This window comes from Erinaceus europaeus, chromosome 22 (assembly GCF_950295315.1).
Source record: "Erinaceus europaeus chromosome 22, mEriEur2.1, whole genome shotgun sequence".
Lineage (NCBI taxonomy): Eukaryota > Metazoa > Chordata > Mammalia > Eulipotyphla > Erinaceidae > Erinaceus > Erinaceus europaeus.
This window is the reverse complement of record NC_080183.1, coordinates 8630880-8647138: the sequence shown is the minus strand read 5'-3', so window position 1 is coordinate 8647138 and position 16259 is coordinate 8630880. Positions and strand designations below refer to the sequence as shown.

Below are 16259 nucleotides of genomic sequence, written 5' to 3'. Positions count from 1 at the left end.
CCTCTCAGGAAAGCAAGTGATAACCCAAGTCCCACTGAGAAGAAGAAAAATTAAAAAGTGAACATGAACATTTGAAAACCAGTTTATTGTCACCAACCACTGTGGAAAATGCAGGACTTGTGCCCGTGGCCACAGGGGGGTGGCGGCGACTTGAGGTGGAGTTTTCACCAGTGCTCCAAGTTCCTGGGGACCCCCTGGCCCCGCAGGAGCCTCAACAGTGCGCAGGAGGCCGGTGTCATTGGTTTGAGGTGCTATCCACAGTGTGATGTGTTTGTGAATATTGGTGGGTTTCTTCCCCTTCTGTAATGAGGAAAAGCGATTGCACCTTGTGACTGCCTGTGCTCTGATCTGTCGCGCCCCCTCCCCCTGGGTGCTTAGAAAGAGGAGGTTCGCACTGTGGGTCTGGAGTCAAGACCGGCCCCGGGCCGGGCCCCGAGCCTGCTGCTCCCCCCCCCCCCCCCCCCCCCCGCCAACACTGCCCCACTGTCCCTTTCTGGCTGTGCTCTCTCCTTGCTACAGGCAGGTGCAGGGAAGACACCGCCATCCTTGCAGAAGGCTGGTCTAAAGGAAAAAGCTGCCCTGTTCCATGTGCCACGCCAGGGGGCACCCCTAAACACAGAGGGGGACCCCACCCTCGACCTCTGGAGCCTCGACCTCCCGGGCCCGGCCTCCCCGGGTGCTTATGGCACAGTGAGAGGGAGCCTTGGACGCTCTGTGATCTCGGACACAGGTAAGGAGTCTGTTTAAGGCACGTGTCTCGGGTTGACTATTGATACCAAAAAGATTAAATGAAAGCAAAATCAAGAACCGAGGAGCCATCCGGGGGGGCCACTTAGCTCCGGTCCCCAAGCAGCGAGTCGCTCTCGGGCTCCGGCTGCGGGTCCCTGGGGACCCCGCCGTCGTGGGCCCCGGCGGGCGGCTGGCCGCAGGCCGTGAGCATGGCGGTGCTCGAGTGGTCCGAGTCGCAGGCCCCGTGGGCGCGCTCCCGCCCGTCCTCGTCCAGGGAGCAGTTGCGGAAGGCCCGGTAGGCCCGGTGCGCGTCGTCGGGCGGCGCCCTGCGCGCATCGCGGTTCCTGCGCTTGCCGGGCCGGGCGCCCGAGCCCAGCTTGTTGATGATGTTGTCCTCCGAGGCGCCCTGGCCGCGCTGGCTGAGCTGCTCGGCCCGCAGGCGCAGGTTGTTGGGCCGGCTGTCGATGCCGTCCTGCGACGAGGCCTTGGCGTCCAGGGCGGCGAACACGCAGCGCTTCTCCGGGGACAGCATGTCGAGCGAGTGCGCGCGCTGCTCCAGGCCCAGGCGCCGCCGCTCCAGGCTGCGCAGCGTGGCGGCGCGCTGCAGCTTGTCGTGGATCTCCACGCTCAGCCGCCGCCGCGTCTCCCGGAACTCGGCCGTCACGTTGGCCCTCCACTCGGCCGCGTGAGCCTTGATCTCGCCCACCTGGGGGAGGGCCGCTGAGAACCTCCTCCTCCGGGGAGGCCCCCTGGGTGCACACGCCCTCCGCACCCCCCACACCCCCCCCCCCCGTGCCCCTGCGCCCCAGCGCCCCCTGAGCAGGGCCTTGACATCCCCATGGGAAGGAAGCCTGGGAGAGGCAGAGGGAAGGAGGGTGATGGGGGGCTCCCCCGAGGAGGTGGAACAGGGGGAGGGTGATGCGGGGCTCCCTGGAGGAAGTGGAGCAGAGGGGGAATGTGGGCTCCCTGGAGGAGGTGGAGCAGAGGGGGAGGGTGATGGGGGGCTCCCTGGAGGAGGTGGAGCAGAGGGGGAGGGTGATGGGGGGCTCCCTGGAGAAGGTGGAGCAGAGGGGGAGGGTGATGCGTGCTCCCTGGAGGAGGTGGTGCAGAGGGGGAGGGTGATGGGGGACTCCCTGGAGAAGGTGGAGCAGAGGGGGAGGGTGATGGGGGGCTCCCTGGAGAAGGTGGAGCAGAGGGGGAGGGTGATGGAGGGCTCCCTGGAGAAGGTGGAACAGAGGGGGAGGGTGATGCGGGGCTCCCTGGAGGAGGTGGAGTAGAGGGGGGTATGGGGGGGCTCCCTGGAGGAGGTGGAGCAGAGGGGGAGGGTGATGGGGGGCTCCCTGGAGGAGGTGGAACAGGGGGAGGGTGATGCGGGGCTCCCTAGAGGAGGTGGAGTAGAGGGGGGGTATAAGGGGGCTCCCTGGAGGAGGTGGAGCAGAGGGGGAGGGTGATGGGGGGCTCCCTGGAGGAGGTGGAGCAGAGGGGGAGGGTGATGGGGGGCTCCCTGGAGAAGGTGGAACAGAGGGGGAGGGTGATGCGTGCTCCCTGGAGGAGGTGGTGCAGAGGGGGAGGGTGATGGGGGACTCCCTGGAGAAGGTGGAGCAGAGGGGGAGGGTGATGGGGGGCTCCCTGGAGAAGGTGGAGCAGAGGGGGAGGGTGATGCGGGGCTCCCTGGAGGAGGTGGAAGGGGGGGTGATGCGGGGCTCCCTAGAGGAGGTGGAGTAAAGGGGGGCATGGGGGGGCTCCCTGGAGGAGGTGGAGCAGAGGGGGAGGGTGATGGGGGGGCTCCCTGGAGAAGGTGGAACAGAGGGGGAGGGTGATGCGGGGCTCCCTGGAGGAAGTGGAGCAGAGGGGGAATGTGGGCTCCCTGGAGGAGGTGGAGCAGAGGGGGAGGGTGATGGGGGGCTCCCTGGAGGAGGTGGAGCAGAGGGGGAGGGTGATGGAGGGCTCCCTGGAGAAGGTGGAACAGAGGGGGAGGGTGATGCGTGCTCCCTGGAGGAGGTGGTGCAGAGGGGGAGGGTGATGGGGGACTCCCTGGAGAAGGTGGAGCAGAGGGGGAGGGTGATGGGGGGCTCCCTGGAGGAGGTGGAACAGGGGGAGGGTGATGCGGGGCTCCCTGGAGGAAATGGAGCAGAGGGGGGATGGGGGCTCCCTGGAGGAGGTGGAGCAGAGGGGGAGGGTGATGGGGGGCTCCCTGGAGGAGGTGGAGCAGGGGGGGATGGGGGGCTCCCTAGAGGAGGTGGAGTAGAGGGGGCTCCCTGGAGGAGGTGGAGCAGAGGGGGAGGGTGATGGGGGCTCCCTGGAGGAGATGGAGCAGGGGGGGATGGGGGGCTCCCTGGAGGAGGTGGAGCAGAGGGGGAGGGGGAGGGGGGGCTCCCTGGAGGAGGTGGAGCAGGCGGGCGAGGGGGGGGGGGCGGGGGGGGGAGCTCCCTGGAGGAGGTGGAGCAGAAGCAAAGGTATCTCTCCTTTTTTAAATGTTTGTTTGGATAAAGTCAGAAATCAAGAGAGAGAGAGAAATACCTGCAACACTGATTCACCACTTGTGAAGCCCCCCACCCACAGATGGGAACCGGAGGCTTGAACCCAGGTCCTTGAGCATAGTAACATATGCACATTACCAGGTGCACCACCACCCTCCTTCCTTCTGTAGCTCGTCCCTTCTTTCTCTTGACCTCCTTCCTCCTTTGTTACTTTCCCCCTGTTCCCTAGGTCCCCCCAACGCTTTTGTGAGGGTCCCCACATACATTCCAAGGAGGAGGAGAGGCTGTGTACTTTGGTCATGGATCTGAGACCCAGGACAGGGACACAGGGTAAAGAGGGGGAGCCCTGGGCTCACATCTCCACACCTGAAGGGCAGAGCAGCCTTCCTGGGCTTGTGACCGTTGCCAGCTCCCCACCCTCACACATACACACACACACACACACACACACACACACACACACACACACACACACACACACACACACACACATTGGCAGGAAGGACGAGAAGCCAGACCCTCCCACCATAGTCTACTCCTGTCTTCTAGCCTCTGCCTTCTCCCTCTCCCTTGGCATCCCACGTTTTACAATCCGCTGATGTTTTACTATTCTTAAGGGCTGTGGATGGGGAAGTGAGTCACCAGGTTCTCTGGCCTGCCAAAAATAAGGGCCCAGAAATGGCTGCGTCCCATCTCCATCTGGTGTGCAGGCAAGGACTGGTGTGTGGGCAGCCTCGGGAGCCCTCTGCCCGTCCCCGATGCCCTGGCCATTCCACAGCCTGGCTGATCTGACCTTCAGAGTGTCCCCAACTCCAGAAAGGGAGTCCTACCTCTTCTTTTGTCTTTTTGGACAGAACCCGCAGCCAGTCTCCAATCATACTGAGGACAGCGGCAAAGTAGGCAAGGCCGACAAGGATCCAGAACCACACCAGTGGCTTATACCACTCTCGGTAGTTGATGCCAGCGTTTCCGCCTGAAAACAACCAGATGTTACTTGAGCCAGGATGGAGCATCGGGTCCCTGTTTCCATCCACACAGGGGAGGCGGCGTCCCATGATCTTCCCCTGGAGCTGCTGTGCAGAAGGCAGAATGGGAGAGGAGAACAAGGGAAAGATGTGGCCTTTTTCCCTAAAAGGGACTGACTCAAAAGATGTTTGAGTCTCAATCACTAACTGTAATTCCCGCCATTGCCAAGGTGACCGTGACTGTTGGGTCTTCCTCTTCTCAACCTGAGCTGAACAGTGAATGCCTGAGCTGAAGAGACAGCATAACGGTTATGCAACAAGACTTCCGTGCCCGAGGCACTCGAGGTCCCAGGTTCAATCCCAGCTTCTCCATAAACCAGAGCTGAGCAGCGCTCTGGAGCAAAAAATAAAAATAAAAATAAAGTAAAATGGGGCTGGGTGGTGGCACACCCAGCGAAGCGCACGTAGCAAGGACCCGGTTAGTGACCTGGCTCCCTACAGCGGGACACCCATGAGAGGTGAAGCAGGGCTGCAGGTGTCTATCTTTCTCTCTCCCTCTTTATCTCCCCCTCCCCTCTTAATTTCTCTCTGGCCTATTGAAGAAAATAGAAGAAAAAGAGAAAAAAGAAAGAAATGGTCATCAGGAACGGTGGTACGTAAATTCATAGTGCCCTAGCAATAACCCTGAAAGCAAACAAAAAGGAGGAGGAAAGGAAGAGGGAAAAGAAGATGAAAATAAACAGTGACTAGCTGAGTGGCTGAGCCAGAGGAAATCTGATTTAAGAAATAATAAAACAGCATCAAATAATCCTAAATGATGTGCAGCTCTTGGAACCACTCTCTCTCGAAAGCACATATTTACCATGCAATGAGATGTGTGGGAGTAAAACGGGACTTAGTGGCACTCTGAAAGGGATGGTGGTTTGAACAGTGGTGAGTTAGGACTAGCTGAAGCCTGTGTATTTACACGACTGTAATCCAAAGAGTCGACTAGGCAGGGGAATTAGGCTTACCATAGCAAAATAATAAAGAACATCCCAGGGCAGCTCACACAATGCTTTTCTTTTATAAAGAGGAATCACAGTAAAAAACCCGTCAAATTGATTGATGGCTCTGATTGGCTGTTTCATTGAAAGGAGTGGCTACTCCCCCCTCCCCCCAATAATAAGCTTATTTATTCCAGGTCTTCTGCAGGCACCGCCAGCGTGAGCCATTAAGATGAATAGGTCTCAGGTGCATCCCACGCTCCTCGAGTAGGGAGGAAGCTAGAGCAGGAAATCAGTATCAGTCAACCTCATTCTCATTTTGCGAGAGACTTGCCGGATAAGGCAGGCAGGAGGCCATTCCTAAGGCAACCGACATGCTCACTTTACCAGTAATTACGGTATGGCATAAGTAATTACGGTATTGCGTCATGATTCCTGGGCTGTCCCAAAGAGTGCTGGTTGTAAACTCTCTCGCTCCACTGAATCCAGACCCATTATTATTATTGATTTAATATTGATTTACGAAATTATAAATTCACATCTTTCACACCACCAGAGTTCTGTGTCCCCAATTCCCTCCAGGAGTTCTCCCACGATCACAGATATGGGTTGACTATTATTTCTATAACTGTATATATATATATATATATATATATATATATATATATATAATATATATATATGCCCATTTTTTCTATGTCCCTGCCTTCTCTTTTTTTGCCTCCAGGGGGGTTACTGCTGGGGCTCAGTGCCTGTACCATGAATCCACTGCTCCTGGAGGCCATTTTTTTCCCCTTTTGTTGCCCTTGTTGTTGTATCATTGTTGTGGTTATTATTGTTTGTTGTTGTTGGACAGATAGAAATGGAGAGAGGAGGGGAAGACAGAGAAGGGGAGAGAAAGACAGACACCTGCAGACCTGCTTCACCGCTTGTGAAGCGACTCCCCTGCAGGGGGGCGGGGCTCGAACCGGGATCCTTGCTCCTGTCCTTGCACTTCACACCATGTACACTTAACCCGCTGCACTACCACCCGACCTCCCTTCTCCTCCTTTCTAAGTCACACTACGACTACTGGGTGTCATTCTCTTTTTGGTTTTTGGGTTTTTTTTTGTTTGTTCCCTCTTCTCTCTCTGGGCCCTGGTGGAAATGGAGCCGAGAGCCCTCTGGTCATCTTCCTCAACACTGACCCCCACACCCAGCTCTTATGGTATCAGGAGTGCCTCTTCCAAAGGCAGCTGGACAGGCCCTGTGGCTGATGGAACAGAGGCCACTTTGCAATGCCACCCAGAGGTCCCCAAGGACACTGCTGTTGCTTAAAAATTGAATTGCAAGCACTGCTCACGGGTTCTGCGGCAAGCCTCCGTGGCTGCTTCTGTGTTTGCTCTTTGGATAACTCTCTCCTCTAGCTGCTGTGAAGTTCCTGCAGCGCTAAGCAGGTCTGCAGGTTCCTGTTCCTTTATGCCGGAGCTGCTCCCTGCGGGTTTGCATCCACGGGAGTCAATATTTACCCGCCAGTCGCCACCGCCCAACCCAGGCTGTCACTAGGAGGCGCTAGTGAGCAGTGCGACCCAGGCCCCGCTGTGGGAAGGGGAGCTGCTTCTGTCAGCACCCACATGGGGCCCTGCTCTGCGGATGCACAGGGCTATCCCCAAAGGGCGTCAGCGACTAAACCAGCACTGCATCCCGTCTGGTGAAGGCTGGTGCTCTGCTTCCAGAAGAGCCACAGGCAGTCAAAGCAGCCATCAGCTCATGTTAATTTACTTCCTTCTTTCGTCCTCGTCCTCCCTCCCCTCCCCCCAATCACCTTTTGGGGGGTGTTTACAGTACAGAAGGGCACACAGTTTGTCATCTCCCCATGACAGGTGTCTACTAAACACTCTCCCCCAAGTTCAGTCTCTCTTACATACCGCATGCACTATGTCCCCGAGCACCCTCCACCCCCTCGTCTCCCCTCCTTCCCCGAAGTCCTTAGCTCTGGCGCGATTCACCACGCCCATCTCAAGTGTGACTCTGTGCTTTCCCTCTCGGTCGGTCCTGGTTTCTCAAGCTTCACCTGTGAGACCGTCAGTATTCATCTCATTCATCTCTCTCTCTCTCAAAGGAAGCTCCACACCCACAGGACTAGAGCAAGCTGGTCCCCTTCCACCATCCTCTTCTCTTCCTGCCTCCCCACTGCATGCTGGGAAAGTCACACACAGAGAAGTCAGAGACAGGCCTGCAAGACAGCTCACCTAGGAGGGCCCCTGCCTCATCGTGTGTGCAGCCCAGGCTCAAGCCCCGACTATGTCACATGGGACTAGACCATGGTACCGTTTGGGCAAGTTCCATGTTGGAGTGTGCACACATCTCTGTGCGTGTGTCTGTTTCTCTTTCTCCTCTGAAATGGCCCCAATGCAATGAAATCACACATGGACAAGGCCCGGTGGCATCAAGAGGAGGAACAAAGTCAGAGCACATCATTTGCAAGTTCTCTGTCAGTAGGTGACGAACACTGATTTTTTTTTTTTCTTCCCCCAGCACTGGCCTATCATACCTTTCAGAGAGTGAGAATGGAAGAGAAGGATCAACACCACGGGCCTTGAGCTGGCCCCAGTGCTACGGCACTCCCATGTGGTGTTGGGGCTCACACCCTGGCCAAGCATGTCTCCTGCCAGGTGTGCTTCCTTCCGCCCATCCCCACCCCCAGGATCCCAGCGACAGGGCTATCCAGGATGCTTACCTGCCACAAAATCGCCGAAGCCCACAGTGGTGAGTGTAATCACCACGAAGTAAATAGACTCCAAGGCCGTCCACCCCTCGATGTATTTGAAAATCACTGCAGGGATGGTGACAAACACGATACAGCCAGCCAGGATGAAGAGAATGGTTGAGATGACCCGGATCTTGGTCTGGCTCACTTGCTTTTTCTAGAAACAGCAGAGGAGAGCAATGGGCAAGTCGGTTGTATCACACTGGATTCAGATAACGGGGCAGGAAAAAAGAATGAATCGTGTCAGGGGGCTTTTAACCTTTCTCGGTCACTGGGGGTAAGGTGGGGGGAGACTGTGAGAATGTGGTGAGGGAACTGGCTTCCTCATACAGAAATTTGCAGATGGAGGGGACTGAGTGGTGGTGCACCCAATTGAGTGCACATATTACCAAACACAAGGACCTGGGTTCGAGCCCCCTCTCCCCACCTGCCGGGGGTTTGCATCACAAGCAGGTCACTGCAGATGTCTATCTTTCTCTCCTTCTCTCTGTCTCTCCTCCTCTCTCAATTTCTGTCTTATAAAAAAAGTAGAAAGAAAAAAAAAAAAAAGAAGAAATGGCCACCAGGAACAGTGGATTTGTAGGACAGGCACCAAGCCCCAGCAATAACCCTGGAGGCAATAAAAATAATGTTTAAAAAGTAAAGACAGTATCCTGGGAGACTGTGTAGTGGATAGAACACTGGACTTGTAAGCATGACGTCCCGAGTTCAATCCCTGACATTGCATGTGTCAGAGTGATGCCCTGGTTCTCATCCCCGCCCCCTCCTTTCTATCATTAATGAATCAATTTTTTTTTTGCCTCCAGGGTTATTGCTGGGGCTTGGTGCCTGTCCTACAAATCCACTGCAGAGAGAAATCAAGAGAGGAAGGGAGACAGAGAGGGGGAGAGAGAGACAGACACCTGCAGACCTGGTTTACCACCTGTAAAGTGCCCCCTCCTGCAGGTGGGGAGCTGGGGGCTCGAACTGGGATCCTCACACTGGCCCTTGTGTTTCTCGTCATGTGTGCTCAATCTTTCTTTTTAAAAATATTTTATTTATTATTGAAATAGAGACAGAAATTGAGAGGGGAGGAGGAGATAGAGTGGGAGAGAGAGAGACTTGCAGCCCTGCTTCACGGCTTGTGAATCTTGCCCCATGCAGGTGGGGACCAGGGGCTTTAAACTGGGTCCTTGCAGACTGTAATGTGAGCACTTAACTGGGTGTGTCACTGCCCGGCCCCTACAAATCAATCTTTCTTTAAAATATTGTCAGGTAGTTAGTCTAGGTAGCGCTTCACCGCCCCCCACCCCAAAATTGGTTCATGGACCATAGATCAAGAAACTCTACCTTGAATGTTTTTTGAAGGCTGTATGCCAGCCAACCCCCAAGTGTTGATTCTGACTTCACTGGTACAAACACAATTCTCTCTCGAGAAGAATCTACTGCCACTTTTTAACTTACTTAGAGGGCTAGAGAAGAACAGAGAACCAGAGCATCCCTCTGATATTATACTGGGCATCCAGCTTGGGACCTCAAGCCTAAGAATCCAATGCTTTGTCCACTGCACCCCTTCCTGGGCCTTGCAGCCATTGTTGATGGGAGATGACTGATTGGTTGGGGGAGCACACTTCCTGATCTCTTTCCACAACAGCAGTGAAGAGCCTGGCACTCAGTTTCCTTTGAATCAAAGGGAATGTGTTGCTGATAAAAGTAGCTGACCTAAGGCAAGTCAGAATGTTTGGACATAAAGGACAAGATGGCCACCCCCATGTGCGTTGGAGCCCTTCTTCACCTTCCTCCCTGTACTGATGTTCTTACATCATCCTTCTCAAACGTTTGTTTGAGCCAGTGCTGCCACTGTCATGTTGTGGGGCTAAATTAACAGCAAGGACAGAAGACTAAAAATGAGGGGCAGTGTCGCCATCCACAATGGGTAATAGCAGCCTCAGCTCACATCAGCTTCTGAAGACCTGAAGGAGTGAAGTGCATTTCGAGTGGGAATCTAAAGCCGCAAAGGGATCATGTCGGCAGAGACCAGCGGTGGGTGAGAAGCATCTTTGGTCTCCACCTTGAGTACACTCAAGACAAAACCCTTAAGGTCTTCTCAACACTCCGAGGGACCCACCAACACCATGCACTACCCTATGCAGACAGTTAACAGCAGCAGGTTCTGTGTTGTCCAAGTTAACTTTCTGTAAATATCAGGTCTGGGCCCATCAATACAAGACATCCTTCCCGATGGGCTCAGTTTTCTAGTCATTGCCTTCCGGTGAATTAGAAGGCAGAGAGCAAGGTGCACGGAAGGATCTCTGCATTCATACATCGCATTCTACAGGGGCAGAAACAGAAGCCAAGTGGGGTTCAGGGATTTGAATAAAATGATGCCAAGTAAGGGCAGAGCCCACACTTGGACTCTGGGATCATTTCAACTCTCAGTCCACAGTGTACTGATCAAACCAACTACTGAAGAGACTCAACAGTTCACCAGCTGGGATAAGTTGTGAATCCTGTCTGAACAAGGGCAGCCAGAAAGACCCTCATGATTGAATCATTTGATCCCTTCTTCTGAGAAGAGACTGTGAATAAAATCCTGTCTCTGATCAGCCAGCCTCACTCATAGCTCAGTTATATTCCCGAGGACAAAAGATAGACCAGTCACTCAGCTCACTTCTGATATTGCTAATCACAAATAAAGATGAGTGGGTAGGTCTCAGAGGAGTAGGTTATGATAGTTCTGTTGCTCTTCCTCCCACCCCTTTCTTTCCTTCTAGGAGAATCGTCAGTCTCCCAGAGACATGAGAACTAAAATAATAAGGGGGCCAGGCAGTGGTCTACCTGGGTCAGAGCACATGTTACAGTATTCAAAGACCAAGGTTCAAGTCCCTGGCCCCCACCTGCAGGGGAAAACTTCTCAAGTGGTGAAGCAGTGCTGCAGGTGTCTCTCTCTCCCTCACTATCTTCCACTATCCCTCTTCATTTCTATTTCTATTCAACAACAACAAAAATTTTTTAATTTAAATAAAAGGAAAAGGCTCTTGTGAGTTCTTCATAACCACAATTCCAAACCTTTCAGTCCAGACCCACTGGGACCCATGGCCTCTCACATGTTCAATAAGGCAAAAATGAAACAGGAAGTTAAAGGAATAGAGTGGAGACTATTTTTCCTGCCCAAATCCTAATCATCACTATCTATATTCCAATTCTAGAGTAGTACATTCCCTGAACATAAATTTACCAGGAAAAAAAGCTAAAGGAATACGAGCCAGCTTTGTAAATGCTGAGTACTCCAGCTCCCAAGAGGACACTTAGTATAAGGAGTGGGGACAGGAAATAATCACTGGATTCATGCAGTGATATCCTCCCCTCCCCAGAGCCTCAGAAAAGCCATCTAATAACAAAAAAAAAAGAAGCTAATTTATTGATATTGTTGAAACTGTACTTGAAAAGCTACTTTTGTTCACAGTAAAAGAACCTTGACTAAGACAAATTACCCGAGACTCACAGAGGATGTTCTGCCCACTTCATGCATTTATATATGGGGTCACAGGACTGCTTTGTGGGAGCAGCCAAGCCCCTTTGAGAATCCAGACATATATCTGGCCAGCTCACTTTCCCCTTGTGGACACATATAAAGACTCGGGGCCCCAAAGGAGACCGTCACATAGATCATTAAGTTAATTCAGTTGCTGGTGATGAGGACATCATTCACCCCCTCTCTACATCATCCTTCCCCGCAAATGCACAATGGCATTAAAAAAAATTTTTTTTTAATATTTATTTTATTTATTTATTCCCTTTTGTTGCCCTTGTTGTTTTATTGTTGTAGTTATTATTGTTGTTGTCATTGTTGGATAGGACAGAGAGAAATGGAGAGAGGAGGGGAAGACAGAGAGGAGGAGAGAAAGATAGACACCTGCAGACCTGTTTCACCACCTGTGAAGCGACTCCCCTGCAGGTAGGGAGCCGGGGTTCGAACCGGGATCCTTATGCCGGTCCTGCACAATGGCATTTTTTAAAAAGTTTTATTTATTAATGAACCAGACAAGACAGAGAAAATCAGACATCGCTCTGGTACATGTGCTGATGGTGATTGAACTCAGTACCTCACAGTTGAGAATCCAACAGTTTATTCACTATGCCACCTCCCTGGCCACACAGGACATTAAAATGAATTCTTTGTGAGACTCTTGTGAAGGTATAAATTAGGATGTGGTTACAACTGTAATCCAGAGGAGGCAGAGGTTGGCAAAGGAGAACCTGTGAGGATATAGGAAGCTGGAAAGACTCCTGGGCTCCAGGAAGGGAGTGAGCAGAAAAGATGGCATGGCTCAGGGTTTGTTCTGTGGCAGAGAAGGACGTGTATGGGCAAGGCTAGTTCCTGGTGTCTTCACTGCATTGTCTGCTAGAGAGCTTATCCTTAAAACACGTTGTTTTCTCCACAAGGCCGTGTCTACCATGTTGCTTCCAGATAGCCTAAGGTAATGCTTACAGAATGCTTGCAGAATTTAACAACAATGGGTAGGGGGGGTGGGAGATGCCTCAGCGGATCAAGCACACACCATACTATGCCTGAGGACCTGGATTCAGTCCCTGGTACAGCAAGTTGACTGGGGGGTGGGGGGTGGGTGGGTGGGAGGTGGGAAGGGTCAATGAGTGGTAGAGCCATGTTTTTGTGTTGTCCCCTCTCCTTTGTTTTTACCTTTCTCTCTCAAAGAACTGTTTATAAGGAGCCTACTGGAGTATTTCTAGACATACTTATTTTAATGAGAAAGATACAAAGAGACCAGAATCCTGTTCAGCTCTAGCTTATTGTGGTGCTGGGGACTGAACCTGGGATCTTTGGTGTCTCAGGCTTGAAATTCTTTTGCAGAACCGTTATGCTGTCTCCCTAAGCCCTAATGGGATATGTTAAGGCCTTAAGAAATCACATGTCCCCTGTGTGTGTGTGTGTGTGTGTGTGTGTGTAGGTGTGTGAAAATGTGTGTGCACAGACTTCACTAGAAAAAAAAAAGTGTGAGCAGAAGTTTCCAGTGATGTATGTTATTGATCTTCACATTTTTGCTGTCCTCTAGACACAAAAGAGAAGGAGGAGGAGGAAGGGGAGAAGGAGAAAAAGGAGGAAAAGGTTGCCTTCGATTAATAATAGCCTAAACCGGGGGAAAAATTATGTCCAACAGTTGAGTGGCTAAGAAAGTTGCGGTGTCTGTAGGCAACAGAATGTTACTTGGCTGTAAGAAACGAACTGTCCCCTTTTGCCGCATCTTGGAAAGACCTTGAAGCAATTGCGTTAAGTGAGATAAACAAGAAGGAGCAGGATGAGTACCAGGTGGTCTCACTTAAGATGCAAGGAAGAAGGGAAAACACAGAGTGAAACTTGCACCAGGTGTGCTCTGTTGCAGCAAAGCAAAGCACCCTGGGAGGAGGGGAGGGTGGGAGGAGGAGGTTAGGCGCTGGCCCTGAGAGCAGTAAGCACAAAGGCGGAGGAGGACTTCAGTGGGTGGTGGGAGTAGTGGACGGACACCTACCACAGGGAGATAAGGAACTGTACCCATGTCATAACTGTCGTATAAATCATTATTTCCCAGGGCCAGGTGGTGGTGTGACTGGTTAAAGCGCTCACATTACAGTGTGCAAGGGCCCAGGTTCAAGCCCCTGGTCCCCACCTTCAGGGGGAAAGCTTCACGAGTGATGAAGCAGGACTACAAGTGTCTCTGTCTCCCTCCCTCTCTAGATCCCCCTCCACTCTCAATTTCTCAATAATAAATAAATATACTAAAAAATAAAACAAATTTTTAAAAAATCATTATCTCCCTAATAAAACAGTGGGTGGAGTTGCCTTAATTGAACATGTATTTTTCTCTTTTGGTCATCACTGTGGCTTTCTGAGGAATGTCCCCTTGCTTAAAATGGCTTAAAATGGCCTTTGCTGGGAGTCAGGCGGTAGCAGCAGGTTAAGCGCACGTGGCATAAAGTGCAAGGACCAACATCAGGATCCTGGTTTGAGCCCCCAGAGCCCCACTTGCAGGGGGGTCGCTTCACAGGCGGTGAAGCAGGTCTGCAGGTGTCTGTCTTTCTCTCCCCCTCTCTGTCTTCCCCTCCTCTCCCCATTTCTCTCTGTCCTATCCAACAACGACGATGACAATAACTACAACAATAAAACAAGGGCAACAAAAAGGAACAAATAAATGTTAAAAAAAAAAATCCTAAAAAAAAAAAAGATGGCCCTTGCTAAACTTCAGGAGTCGGCACTGTTGGCTTCCCCTTCCTAGAGAACGCAGTCCCCACCCTCCCTCGCTTTTGCCATGCGGACACCAGACTGAACTCTCACAACTTCTCAGCCCACAGACTGGGGAGCTGTGTTCTGTGGTTTCTAATTCGTTTCCCTCAGAGCCTCCACTTGTCTCAAGTGGCCTCCCCCAGGGCTCTGTTCTGGCTCCTACGCTATTTAATATTTACATCAATGACCTCCCAGAAACTTCTTCAAGGAAGTTCATCTACGCCGATGACATCTGCTGTGCAACTCAGGCATCCAAGTTCGACATCCTCGAGGAAACACTCACGAAAGACATGTCTCTGATATCTGATTACTGTAAAAAATGGCGACTAATCCCTAGCACTGCAAAAACGGTATCATCTGTTTTCCATCTACACCATGCCTCGGCCTCACGTGAGCTTAACGTGCAGCTTGGCGATACGAGAATCCGGCATGAAGCCCAGTCAGTCTATCTTGGCGTTACTCTCGATCGCACTCTGTCATTTCACAAACATCTCATAAAAACTGCAGCAAAGGTGGGCGCGAGGAATCACATCATTGCAAGACTGGCCAGCTCCTCATGGGGCGCGAGCGCTTCCACACTATGATCATCATCTCTGGCATTATGCTATTCCACTGCAGAATACTGTGCCCCAGGATGGTTCCGTAGCCCCCATGTCCACTTGGTCGATTCCAAATTATATTCCTCCATGAGGATCATTTCTGGAACCATCCGTTCCACCCCGGTTCCATGGCTGCCAGTTCTTAGCAACATCGCCCCACCAGATATTCGTCGGGATGCGGCATCATCTAAGTTCATTTCCCACGTCTACGCTCGACCGGACCTGCCAATATACGCGGATATCTTCGCCCACCCTGTCCAACGCTTGACGTCTCGTCACCCAATCTGGTCCCCTACGCCTACACTGAACTTCTCTGTTCCAGTCTCTTGGAAACAGAGCTGGCAGTCAGCTGAGGTCAAGAACAAACACCTCATCACAGACCCCTGCAAGCGTCAACCCGGCTTTGACCTGGCACGTTATGATTGGGCCCTCCTCAATCGCTATCGAACAGGCCATGGCCGGTGCGCCGCTATGTTCCATCGCTGGGGGGCCAGAGACGACCCGAACTGCCCCTGCGGCTCCAGACAGACTATGACCCACATAGTCAACGACTGCCACCTCTCCAGATTCAAAGGAGGTCTCGGAACTTGACATCAGGCTCAACCTGACGCTGTTGACTGGCTACGGAAGAAGGGCAAACGCTAGAAGAAGAGCCTCCACCATCCTGACGTGGCTCAGCATGATAGGTTGTGCCTGCAGCGTCGGGAGCCAGCTGCAGGGGGAGCCCCTGAGGCAGGACTCTGCATCCCTGGCCCCCACCCTCCAACCCTTAGAGCACTGCACTGTTTCCACAGAGGGGTTGCTAGGCAGACTCTCACCATGTAAACCAAGCAGCAAAGGGCCTTGTGAGACCTGACTGCACTGAGGTGTCCTGGAACCAGCAGCCACTGTTAGTTAGCCCGGAAGAGGCAGCAGAATGAAAACAAGCAGCAGTGACAGAAGAGCTGTGGAGACCTGTCCAATCCTCTGCTCATGCTTTATCAGAATAGCTGCTGTGTTCCTTCCCTCCCCCTTATGCAAACACCACCCTCCCACCAACACTGACTGCAGGGAGTCTTCAAGAGGCCCACATCCTGGAGAGTTCATCTAGTGTCAGAATGACATGTGCAGTTAGTTACTCCAAAGTGCCAAGTAAGCTTCAGGGCGGGGGAGAGAGGCCCAGTCCTTCGAGAGAGAGAACTCTGTGTGCTGACAATTCTGGATGTGTTTACTCACTTCAGACCTCAGAGGACTCAGTCACACATCCAATCTCCATTGAGCACAGAGTCTTGCTAGTTTTCAATTCCACAGTCTTAAAGAGGCAAGTTTATTTCTATTGGTTTGTGAGGTTGTTTTTGTTTGTTTGTTTGTTTGTTTTATCTATCCGAATTTATCATTTCTCAAATGCCTGTGCTTTTCCACTCTGGCGTGATTTCTTAGAATCCCGGGACTCAAGATCCAGGCTGTTGTGTCTAGCTGAGAAACGGCTTCTTTGTTGTGATTTTTAAGTGAT

The 16259-nt window shown here is 52.3% G+C and overlaps 1 protein-coding gene across 4 annotated transcripts in view; it reads right to left on the bottom strand.

The window, feature by feature from the left end:
• Nucleotides 1–475: 475 nt before the first annotated feature.
• Nucleotides 476–16259, bottom strand: part of KCNK10 (potassium two pore domain channel subfamily K member 10) — a 117939-nt gene continuing 102155 nt past the window's right edge. For all 4 annotated transcript variants that reach the window (XM_007526818.3, XM_060181239.1, XM_060181238.1 and 1 more), the window contains 3 exons: nt 7880–8066; nt 4040–4182; nt 476–1435 (listed from right to left, as the gene is read on the bottom strand). In XM_007526818.3, coding sequence (XP_007526880.1) covers nt 833–1435; nt 4040–4182; nt 7880–8066 — 933 coding nt within the window. In that variant the 3' untranslated portion in view covers nt 476–832. The remainder of the gene's footprint in view (nt 1436–4039; nt 4183–7879; nt 8067–16259) is intronic.